Below are 13,004 nucleotides of genomic sequence, written 5' to 3' on the forward strand. Positions count from 1 at the left end.
AATCACCTCTTCAGCCTGGCCTGATGGGATTTCTTTTAGATTTAATTTTAATTTTATTAATTTATTCAGATTACAACTCAATTGTTATCCAATCACTTGTATCCTTCTATTCGTCCCTCCCTCCTGATTTCACCTTATTCCCCTCCCCTAGGTCTATGACTGAGGGCAGAGGGCACAAGCAGAAAGACTCACATGGTATATACTCACTTATAATTGGGCACTAGCCCAAAAGGCATGTCCCATAAAAGTCTTTACTTACTACGAGATTGGGATAGATGTGAGGACATCCTACTGAGACTCTAGGTAACAGAAATATAGGAGATGGGGAAATAGTAGGACCCAGAGGGTCCTAGAAATCTACAAGCTAATGGGATTTCTTTACTTCACCTACAGTCATTTTTTAAATTGTGTACTTGTTGTGAAAAAAACAATGCCAATTATGGTAAGACAGGTTTATACTAGCTATAAAAGAAGGCCAAATTATTATGGTTGGTTTCTGTAGCCCTAGAATTTACAATGCACAATTTAGAATAAAATAATAAATCAAAGAACAGAGGTGGAATTCAGATTTTCTTTCTCTCTCTTTCTTTCTTTCTTTCTTTCTTTCTTTCTTTCTTTCTTTTTTCTCTCTGTATAGCCTAGTCTGTCCTGGACTCACTTTGTAGACCATGCTGGCCTAACTCACATAGATTCACCTGCCTCTGCCTCCCTGAGTGCTGGGATCACAAATATGCACCAGCACACTTGGTTCAGTTCAGCTTTTCTTAAGCCAAGGTATTGTCTCATTAAAACCCAGAACCTTCTATATGCCCTTCCATTTTCCCATTCCTACAAAAGAAGCATTTCTGGGAAAGTCAGGATTTATTAAGAACATTAAAGTCAAGGAATTTTGTTTTAACCATAAACCCTAAGTTTTCTTTTAGTGCTTCAAAAATCCATTATCATTTAAGACCAGATAAATTACATGGCTAATCAGCTGCTCAGTGTTGAGCCTAGAAAATTAACCATCAAAGGAACAAGACCAAATCCAGCCACTGAGCCAAGGGTGCAGGGTGGTCACACCTCTGATGTTCAAGTCTCAGAACTGTGGACTCTGGTTGGAGATTTACTGCCCTAGGCTCTCAAAATTTGCCGTCGTAGCTTCAGCGCTGATGGGCTGCACATTATCTGCGAGGTTGTGTGCGTGCTCAAGAAACAAATCTTGCAGTACACGTGATTCCTCTGTCAGCAACTTAATTTCAGCTTCCAACCGTTCATTCTCTTCTTTGAGCTGGCTTACTTTTGGCAGTGTATCTAGAGATTTTTGCTTCCTTTTTAACTGGCTCTTTTTTGTGGCCATATTGTTCCTGTCTCTGCACTGGCGATGTTCGTCACTATTTCAATCCGTGGGTGAGGTCTTTTTGCTTTGCTTGCTTGGAAATCAAGCAGAGCAATGTGATGAGTAGGGGCCACACCAACTGCCAAAAATCTTCACATGTGCCTGTGCCTCTGGCCGCCAGCATCTCAGGCTGCCCCCTAGTTGGCCTCCATCCTGAGTGCCTGCAGGGTCCCGCCTGACCCGACCCAGGCCTCGCAGGTGAGGACGAGCAACAGTTACCTGGATAAGCAATTTAAAGCTAGAGACATTATTCTTTCCTGGAGCCAAAAGGAGAAATTCGAACTTCTCAATATGTTTCTGTGGCGGCGGTTAGTTTAACTCATTCTGCATTTCCTCCTGGTGGCGTCTGACAAAATTAAGTCAGGGCAAAATGAGCTGCTCTGGGAAGGGCATAGATTCTGTTCAACTACTAAGTTCCAGAAAGACAATGGCAGGAGGGCATCAGCAATGAAAAATATGTCCCTCATGAAGAACATAGCGTTTCAAAGAGAAAAGAGGTAAAACACCAAGAAAGTCTATTTCAACAATCATAGGACTTAGTGACATTAAAGTCCAAGGCCACATTTTAATTTTTTATTTATTCTTATTTTTTTTAAGAATTTATTTATTAGTGATTTATTTCTTTATTATGCATACAGTGCTTCTCTGCCCACATGTATGCCTGCACACCAGAAGAGGTCACTAGCTCACATTACAGATAGTTGTGAGCCACCATGTGATTGCTGGGACTTGAACTCAGGCCTATGGAAGAGCAGTCAGTCCTCTTAGCCTCTGAACCATCTCTCCAGCCCCAGGACCACATTTTTAAAGAAGAGAAAAATGAAGGTGCTAAAACTTCCAGTGATAAAATGTGACACTTTAAGCTCACAAACAGCAGGAAGCCGAATGATAAATGGATGCACTTGGGTTGCACGCAGGGGTCTTGGAAGCAGGATGGGCTTTCTGGTTTCGTCCGACTGCTTTTTGTCTGCACTTCCTATGCAGAGTGCGGTGCTAACTCCAATTTGAGCTTCCTAAAGACATAAAGTGTACGAAGCTGGGTGGCTGGCCCAAATAGTAGTACAGATTGATTGACAGCCCAGAGTGGCCACTGTATGCTGATATGTAAATGGGAGTTTATGTATGGGATTTATCCCCTCATCCCTCACAACTGATAACCGCAAGTTGAGACAATACAATGTAGAGACTGTGGGTGTCACCTGAGACACGGCTCACTGTGACTCCACTCTTGGACTACTTATGCAGAGACTCCATCTCAAGAACAAGCCCTTTCCTTCACTGACGACCTGGCAGCCAGCTTTCTGGACCGATCCAAATGTCACTCTGAGGGCATAGTCTCCCACCAATTGGACAGCTCCTTCTGTGCACAGTGTCCGGTTCATTAGTGGTGCTTTGCACAGAACAATTTTTTTTTTTGATTTACCATATTTTCTGGTGTATAAGGTAATTTTTTTTGTAAACCCTGAAAAATCCGTGGCAAAGTCAGGGGTCATCCTATACACTGGGTAAACACACACACACACACACACACACACACACACACACACACACACACACACCAGAGACACACACAGAGTTACGCACCACCCATGTCTGCTTTTCCCCTAGGGGTACCCAGACACCAGGCTGGACTGGAGGGCGTGAACCTTGGCTGGGATGAGTGGGTTAGGCAGGATCATGGTTGGCGCAGGGCAGGAGAAACAGTCTTCTCGGGGAGTGGGTAGAGGATTTGGGGGTGAATATACTTCATTGGCTGGGGCTGAGGTGCTGAGAATGCTCCATTTGCATGAAGAAGAATGCCAGATGCTTGCTGGACATGTCCTTATAAGGAAAGAGGAAGCTTAACCTGAATTCTGTCCACCAGTCCATGTGACCACCTCAAGGCCTGTAGAGGTTGGGGGTGGGGGGCAAGTCACAGGGCTATGTGCACTAAGGACATGCAGGCCCAGAGCAAGGAGAAACCAGCCCTACCGCCGCCACTCTTAGGATGAGATTTTTGGGTTCGAACCCTTCTAAATGTGACTCTTACTCCAGATTGGCTCCTCTGGTCAATACGGCTTTTCTGGCCCCAGAGATACACCCACGCTGCCACCCACCCACCCTCTATGCCTGTGATGATTGTGCCTTACAGGGAGGCAATATAGCAAAAAGAGACGTAGTCAGTGAATACTGAGGAGTAGGGAAAAGTTCAGATTTACACATGAGCAGCTGAAGAGGGCAGCAGGCACAAGTCATTCCCTCAGTTCTCCACAGGAAGGTGGGATATTAACTCTAGTCATGGGGCATACTCATACTTAAGTTTTCATACTTGAGTGTACAGCCCAATGACCTGGCGGGCAAGTCAGATCCCTAGAACACGGGTTTCCGATTTAGAAGGGCTAAGGCTGGGCCTGGACATGCCTTTGAGGTTCTGTGGGAGCTGCCAGGGTCCTGGGAGCCACTAGTCTATACTGTACAATTGGAGCAACAAGTTACAAAGTAGCATTGTAATGTTTAAGGGTGCAGCTCAGTGGTAAGGTGTTTGCCTAGAACACACAAGACCCTGGGCTTGGCTTCCCTTACAGCAAATAACGAACCACACCCAAACTAACAAAGACTCCTATGAAAAGGAAGGTTTTAACATGGGATGCTTTGAAAGCAAGCAAGGGCCATCTAGAGTCACAGGAGAAGCTGGTTTACCTCTGGTGCCTTTTCCTGATCTGCTTTGCTGAGTTCAAATGCAGGCTGGTAGAGCAGGGCGCTCCACTTCTCTATTTGAATGCTACAGACATTTTTACACTTGGAAGCATTTAAAGTTGGTGATCTAGGGTTTAAATCTACCCGGAGAGTGATCCAGTGGGTCTCAACCAGCAGCTGCCAGATCACCAGGAAACCTGTTAAAACTTTCCTAGACTCCACACCTACATTTCTGGTTATTAGGCAGGGAGGGAATGCGAGGGCTGGCATTTCCCAAAGTCCCTGGCTGGGGCTGAGGCTGGAGCCTCGTTCCTTGGAGTTCCTCAAGGCTTGAATATCCACACAGGAACTACACTGAGGCTATGCAGGATGTGAGCTGAGCCAACAGAAGGAAGTCAGTTGAGACCTTGCTTTTGTTTTTCTAGTAAAACAAAGAGCAAATCCCTTCTCCAGGAACCTCTGTAGTCAGTCTTCCAGTCAACATAATTCAAGTTCAAGCAAAGCAATTTGAACATTCAACTCAGTTGCTCAACATGATACTTTATTGCCTGCAATAAATTACACACCCGTCTATCATTTTTGAACCCAGAAAGAAACACATACTATTTTTCATAACTTAATTTTCCACAGTAGTTAGTCAAGTGCTTATTTGGCGACTTAGTCACAAACCATAATTTATGAAGTTCACCAAATATTTACAACCTGAAGAAAGTATAATGAGTGGGACAGAAATCATCTAAACTCAGCTCCAATCTTTGCATTTTGAACCTCACAATACCAGCTTATTTTTGTAATCAAAGGAAAATTTGAGTCGCTATAAAAACGACAGATTTATTTGTGGAAATGCTGAATGAGGGCTGTGCTGCGTCTGATGCGCAGCACAGTGACTGGGGCTTCACTTAGCTGCGCAGCGCCAGCTGTAACTTACTGAAAGACATCTGAACTCCTATTTGCTGGAGACTGAAGGCCTTCAGAGCTAGCTGCATTCCAAGAGACAAAGAAAGAAATGGAAATATGAGGGGGGACCAGAGCTGTTTTTCTAAGTAAGTAAGTTGCTGTAAGCTTGCTATTAAATGATTTTGCATAGCTTATGATAAAATAACACACAGAGATGAAGATGCTTCCGAGGGAAATGGAGAGCTTTATTACAGATTATTGGAAAATGGGCCAAAGCTTTCAGCATGATGTTGCTTTTCTTTTCAAGTGTTTCTAGCTACATGACAGAGAAAGCACGTGTATTACCCAGAAGCATGCTGGGTTTGGGGTAAGCGTGGTAGCAGTTTGTTAGCAATTCTTTTTTAACAGAGGGCTTTTCAGGAGAGGAAATGAAAGATAAATTTTCTAACCGGAAGGGCAGGAAGGATTTAGGTAAGCAGGATAGAATGATCCAGACTGGGAAGAGGCCAAGACGACAGGGTCAAACCCTCCAGTCTCGTCATGGACTCTTAGTGGCAGCAATCTCATTACATCCTGAAAAATGACTCTAAAAATAACACCCTGGGATTATAGATCATTCTGTTCCCCTTGGACTGCCACCAAATCACATTTTCTCAGTGTGCTTGTCAAACACCATTTTCCTAGTTCTCCCTAAGCTCATCTGTATAAAAATCAGAGTGTAAAACACTGAGGTTATATAGTCACCCCTGCCCCTACCCCTCAATTCACTTTCAGTGGTGTTAGTGGCTCATGTCTGAAAATATCAAATGAAAACTGACGAAGCACACTACCTATAAGCTGTAACCTGCCACCTTCTGGGAGCAGAACCAAATCCCACACTGTCCCATTCTATCCAGCTGGGATCTGAACCATCCCTTTTAACAGTGGATCCACACTGCATGTCTTACCCTCTCCTTAGGCACTCCTAGCTACCTCACTGTGAGATGGGCTGTCCCCAAGAAATCCTTATTTTGCTTAATGTCCTCAAGTATAAGTGTACTGATGTTGGCACTTTCATCACAATATACTGTTAACAGTTTTCTACAGTTATTATGTATTGCTACTTCCTTTACAAATAAAACTTTTATCAGATGTGTTTACAGGAACGAAACAAAAAGGACTGCATATAGATCTTGGTACCATTTCTGGTTTCAAGCATCCACTGTGGGAATCTTAGAACCTATTTTTCAAAAGCCAGGGTAAGACTATTGTACATCCTAACCACCCGGGTTAAGAACGTATTGCCATGATCAACATAGTCTTCAGTAAACACGTGTCCACTGAGCACTTAGAAAATGCTGGACACTGTTCTGGAAAGCAGGACGGTGACTGAAGAAGGGCTGAAGTGGCAAGGGGACAGAGCTGCAGTAGGTAACAGTCTAGCAGGGACTGAGGAGAACCAGGGGGGAAAAACAGGAAAAAAAAATATCCGGAAAAAACAATCAAATAAACAAATGAAACTTTCCTTTAATCCAAGCCAGCCTGGTCTACAAAGTGAGTCAAGGCTACACAGAGAAACTCTGTCTTGAAAAACCAAAAAAAAAAAAAAAAGAGAGAGAGAGAGAGAGGGAGAGAAGAAGAAGAAGAAGAAGAAGAAGAAGAAGAAGAAGAAGAAGAAGAAGAAGAAGAAAAGAGAAAAGAAAAGAAAAGAAAAGAAAAGAAAAGAAAAGAAAAGAAGAAACTTTCCCATATAGCAGGGAAAGAGCAAATGGCCAGCCAGCCCTCAGCTGTCCCATGGCAACATGGCTGACAATGAAGGCGGTGAGGGCAGGAGGGGAGGCAGGCAAGGCTGGGTTCCGATAGACTTGGATGTCTTAGAGGTTCCCAGGTGGTGAAAGTGCCCCATCTGAAGGGGCTCATCTTTAGCTGCTATTCTGAGAATGGACTAGAAGTGGGCGAGGGCAAGGTGAAGACACCAACACAAAACAGCAACACCAGCAAAAGAGGGTTGGAGAAGAGGAGGCAGAAACATCTTTAGCCAGGACCACAGTGAGGAATAGTGGCAGTAAGAAGCAGATGTGCTCTGGGTATACTGAGGAGGTGGAACCAGGGTAACGTAAGAGCTGGTTTGGGATGTGACAGGAAGGTGTGGGTGGTCTTGGTGGTGCAGCTAAGATGAGGACCATCTGAAGATGGAGGAGGAACGGCAGGTGAAAAGTTTGGCCATGGCCTTGTTTAGGATACCATATATGGGAGGAGAAAGCTAGAGCAGACTGCAAACCTTCTAAATAAGTGTGAGTGCTGAGGCTAACTTGTTTTCTCAACACCGAGAGTAGCTGCAGCCAGCACAGGCTGAGCTTCCAGGATGTCTTTTATGAGACGTTTTTCTCTGGAAAAGAAAAAACCACAATCTCGTTTTCACAGTCAAATGACAAGAAAACACTTTATAAGGATTTGAAACCTGAACTTGGAGAAATTTGAATCATCTGGATTTGACTGACTCACCGAACAGCCACATAAAATGAGGAGTGAAAAAAATATCAGGGACTCTCTTTGAAAATAAGACGAAGGGCCTGCTCAGAGTCAGAAAATGTCTCTCAAGTTAAAGTTGGTCCTTCTGGAGTCTGCATTAAGATAAAGTTGGCTTCAGCTAGATGTCTGGAGAAGGGAATTCTTGCGAGATGTCGGACTGTGCAGGGTAATAGTCTAGGGCTTACGGGAGACTCAAGCACTTCAATGTGCCCTCATCATCAAACACAATGCTAGAAATTCTCTACACGTATCCCTCGTTGGTTAGAGAAGGAAATGCTGAATGGTCCTAAGACAGCCAAAGCCTGTGGATCAGACACTGAACTCACTTGCGAGGCCAAATGCGGATGTAGAAAATCCTTTTGCCCCAATCCTGAAGGCTCACAGGGAAACAAATATTAATTTCCCAACCTGTTTATGTCAACTGTAATAAAATATTACATAAACAAATGGAATATTCTAGTGAAAAGAAAAAGATCTGTTGTTACCTGAGTTGGATACTCTGGAAATATTTTTAAGGTAAATTTCTATATTTTTCTTCCAAGTGTTACGTAGCCTAGACAAGCAATAGTTTAAAGGAAGAAGTCACAGAAGTATGGAATTTGGGCTTAACTGCAGCCTGCTACATGCATATCCTTAATGTGTGGAGTATGTACAAAAAGCTATATAAGTCCCCTCAGCAGACTTCACTTAAAGCCAGCAGCTCTAACATGGAAAGAACGGCCAACTGAAACATACTTACTTGCTTACAGTGTAAACATTAGCTGTACATATTACCTTAAAGGCCAACTCTTCGCCATTACTGGCTTTTGTAATGAACTCACCAGGGACATTTTTCATTCAGGCTAAGTGGGCACTGGCACATCCTGTGCCCCCATAATTCAAGGACCATTGGCTACACTCTCAGTTGGTTGGTAGCACTGGGTCACATACACCTTTCTAGGTATTCTATTCTGCTTTTCTCATTGACCGTATTTGATTTATGAGTACTTCCATGTTTTTGACCTAACCCAATCACACTTGCATTTCATATAAACCCTCTTATTTGGTGGCTTGTACAACCTGTTAGGGGTACATCTATTTAGGATTAGGAGTTAACGTAGTGCAGGAAATAGGCCAATACTAAAGGCTGTAAAGGTCCTGATCTTGACAAATACAGACTTTTAGGTCTTGATATCGAACAATGAGCATCATTATCCATTTATATGCATGTTCACTGAAAGAAACTCGGGGAAGATTATTACACATAGTTAGGGAAAATGTGGTATTTAACGCTGTCGGCAAGCACTCATCAACCTGAAGGACATGATGTAATAGACTATCCAGTCTGGACACTGAGATTTATTATTTGTATATTATACCACGAGAGAAATATAAACTTCTAAGTAACAGTTCTGGGAAGCCAAAATATTTTCCCCTAAAAACAGCAGGGTTAAATATCTATGAGTTTGAACTAAAAATCAGGACAGAATTATAATCTCTTTTTTCTAGCAACTTGTCTTTTTTTTTTTTTTTTTTTTTTTTGAAAGTGCTACTAAAAGAAGAACAGTTTTTATCTTTGAGGATATACTGTCCACCTTATCACTACTCTACAGATAACCTCCTCATTCGCATACATTTCCAGAAGGAGATACACAACAGGCCAAGATTAACAACAACCAAACTATAGGAAACAGACCCCTGAGATTTGCTGATTTGAGCCATCTTCCTAGGACCATACTTGCTTGGGGGCGATGTAGCCAGCATCAAGCAGAGAAGAAAGATAGCCTGTGTTTAAGGCTGGGCTTTGGTGTGCCCACCAGTGTCTTTGGTCTATCCTCTTTGGAGTTCCACAGTTAATCTGCCATGTCTGAGAGAGAAGCTGGTGGGGGGGGGGCCCACCCTCAGCTCCCCTCCCAGCTTACAGTCTGGCTGTGGGATCATAATAGCTAATACAACGGTGCAACGAGCATTGCATTTCCAGAGCACGGATCCCTGCAAGCCTCACAATCCTACAGCAGATATTCCCATTTTACAGAAGAAAAATGAAAGGAGACGTGGAAGAGTAAATTCGGTGTCTATGTTCCCAGTCGACTGAGAGAGAAAAGCAAGGGTTTCTAGTCAGCTAATCAGAGCACAAGACTCTTGAGTTCGGAAGGCGTCACAGTGTTTCTTCTAACAGGAATCGATGATACAAGGTGACAAAACCAAGATACACCAGTTTACAAACCTGTGTTTTTGCACATTTTCAAGCAGCCCGATATCTGTACCTGATTAACGAGTCATTCTCTTCACATTTGGCTGGAATAGGTCCCCCCAGATGCAGTGTTGCTATGGCAAACAGTGATGAGAAGGACCTTTGCAGCAAATATGCAAACCTGAACTATGAGATGTGGCAACACTGTTTGTCTAGATCAAGGTCAATAATCCATTCAAATTAGACTTCCATCTGAGCAGAGCAATAAAAGCTGGAGAGGCCTGTAAAAGCTGCTCTCCCAAACTGAGATGACATCGAACAATAGCACAAAATCCACAATGCCACTGCCACAAGGTCAGAACCAACGGCTCTTCGGCAACTTGGAGAGCCCATGGCTGGTTTCAAAGGCACAAAACAAGGGCCTCTCAAACTTCAGCACACGCACGAGTCATGTGGAAGTTCTTGCTACAGATGCAAATTCATAATCAGTGCATCTTGGTGGTCCTGAGACTAGAGTGTGATGAGGTCCCAGGATGAGGCCGACACTTCTAGAATGAGGGGCGTGTCATGCCAGTGATGGTGAATGAGCTCTGTGGTCTGAGTGAGCAAAACTCAATTCTCCCACTTGTTACAGCCAAAGTCCATGCTTGTGTTAATTCCTCTGTTTCCCAAATTGATTTTACTGGTGCATTTCCTTCTAGCTACAAAATTCAACCACTTTATTGATATCTTTCTCTGTAAACCTATACTGGCTTTGTGTTTGTGAGATTAATGGAAAATGAAAGACTTTTCCTTGTCCCAAGACCCAGGCCTCTATAATGGGAAACGAACGGCTTATTTCCCTTCATATAGAATATGTATGTGTCTTAGTTAGGGTTTCCATGGCTGTGAAGAGTCACCATGACCAAGGCAACTTTTACAGAGGAAAATATTTAATTGTGGCTGGCTTACAGTTTCAGAGGTTTAGTTCATTATTACCACAGCTGAAAACATGGCAGCATCAAGGCAGACAGAGTGCTGGAAGGGTCAAGATTCTACATGTTAATCCACAGGCAGCCAGGAGGGGACTGGAATTCCACACTGGGCAGAGCTTGAGCATAGAGACCTCAGAGCCCACCTGCACAGTGACATAATTCTTCTAACAAGGCCACCCCTACTCCAACAAGACCGCACCTCCTAATAGTGTCACTCTCTCCCCATGGGCCAAGCATTCAAACACAGAAGTCTATGAGAGTCAAATCTATTCTAACTATGACAATATGTTTGGAAGTCAAGTTGGAAAGATACGTTTGAAGCTTCTTTGACCACCATCTCCTAGAGACTACCTTCCTAGGGTAACGGTTTGCTGAGCATCGTAATACAAGGTGGGCCTTAACTCGGTATCCTACACCTTAGGATTTCTAAGCAGCTGGGTTTGTATTTTTCAATATGGCAGCTATCAGCTGTCATGGCTACTCGGCCCATTTAATGTGATGAGTCTGATGTGAAAATACACACTAGAGTTCAAACACTTACCACCAACAAAAGACTATGAACTACGTCACTAGGAAATTTCGTGCTTATATCATACTAAAATAACAATGTTTGGAATGTGTTGGGTTAAGTGGCATATTTCATAGAAATAGTTACACCCATGTTTATCTCTGGCATTGAAGAGAGAATCTAGGATATCAAACATGCTAGGCACATTCTCTACTATTGAGCCACTTATTTTTTTTTTTAATTTTTTATGAAATTTTTTTGTACTAGAACCTTATCCATGTCGTGCCTGTTCTCTCCCACCCAGCTACACCCAAACCTTGTACGTGGCTTACTTTCTGTTTCTTGGGGAGTACTGACCAAGACATTGGCTGTTCGCACTTAATTCTTGGAGCTTAACAGAAAAGGAGCCTCTTGTCTCCCACCTCCGACCTATTGATCCCAGGGACGCCTGAACACGTTCACGTCATGGAAGGCCTGGGCTAGCTCTCCTACGGCACATCATATCACCCCAGGTATTCAGGGGTTGAACTACACGCGTGATAGGTGGTGACGAGTGTACTGTGCTGAATTCTGTACACAAACATGCGAGCAGAGCATAACAGATGAAAACGATCGTGCAATTCTAATATCCATATTTAAAATCATATTACACATATACTTATGGGGATGGAGGCCGTTGGTGTTACCTTCGTTACTTCTGGGTTTTCAGCCACCATGTAAGTGAAGCCAATGTTCACCAGATCCGTGCCGCTGCAGACACATAATATCCGCCCTTCCAGATCATTTTCAGATTTTCCAACAGCTTCGAGAGCAGCCAGGATTTTGGGATCCTGTAGATGTATAAAAATAGGGAAAAATATGTTAGATCACAGAGTGTGGAGAAAGATGCGGTGAAAAGAAACCACATTGGGTGTAAAAATATACCTAAAGGGAAATGGTCCCTACCAGCATTTAAAATCCCACTGAAACAGCATTTTCATAAAACCTGGAAAGCGGATGCTTCCAACGTTACATGGTACCAGGAACCCCTTCAGAGGAGCATTATACTGTTTTTAACTTTAGAAAACTTGGCTCACTAGCCTTTGTGTAGATTTTTTAAAAAAATAAATCTTATTAGTTTTGACTGCGTAAATGTCTGTGTTTGGATGAAGTGCGGGGCTCAGGTGGCTGAAAGCTGTTGTGTGAATGCTGGGACTTGAACCGGGGTCCACTGAAAGAGAAGTCAGTCCTCTTAGCTGCTGAACCGCATCTCCAGTCTCTCTGTCTGAGTTTCTGATTATCACTCTCAGAGAAGTTCAGATTTGGTGATGTTCAAGAAAGACTGTGATGTGTGTGTGTGTGTGTGTGTGTGTGTGTGTGTGTGTGTGTGTGTGTGTGTGTGTGTGTGTTCATGGATAATCCAAAGGGGTCTCTTACCACAGAACATGGGTTTACTTCCCATGAATAAATACAACATCAGCACAGCCACTACCACAGGCTATTCTTATGAAAGGAAGTTAAGACTTTCAAGCAGCTTGGATACAAAGACCAACCTTTTTCATTTCTAAAGCTGTGCACCCGCACATGGAATGAAGGCTGGTTAAGTTTACCCTGCATACAATAGTACATTTGTTTTCCAGAGGAAATTCCAACAGATAGTTACACAAGAGACTTAAGTCACATAAAGGAGGGCAGCTGAAAACTTAGATGGATGGATGGATGGATAGATAGATAGATAGATAGGGGTTTTTTTTTGTTTTGTTTTTTGTTTTTTTTTTGTATATCTGAAAGCACACAGGGCATCCTGAGTGCACAGATGAAGAAACATGTGTGCCTCAGCCATGTAAACCTCCACATTCACCAGACATACATGAAAAGCAAATCACTGATGCCAAGGTGGTGGGGAGA

The 13,004-nt window shown here is 43.1% G+C and overlaps 1 protein-coding gene across 13 annotated transcripts in view; it reads right to left on the reverse strand.

Moving 5' to 3' along the window:
• The window catches only part of PLCB4 (phospholipase C beta 4), a 370,866-nt gene that overhangs the window by 98,837 nt on the left and 259,025 nt on the right, over positions 1–13,004 (reverse strand). For all 13 annotated transcript variants that reach the window (XM_084776848.1, XM_084776846.1, XM_084776843.1 and 10 more), the window contains one exon: positions 11,804–11,947. In XM_084776848.1, coding sequence (XP_084632974.1) covers positions 11,804–11,947 — 144 coding nt within the window. The remainder of the gene's footprint in view (positions 1–11,803; positions 11,948–13,004) is intronic.

Source organism: Acomys minous (genome assembly GCF_964271855.1).
Source record: "Acomys minous genome assembly, chromosome: 3".
Lineage (NCBI taxonomy): Eukaryota > Metazoa > Chordata > Mammalia > Rodentia > Muridae > Acomys > Acomys minous.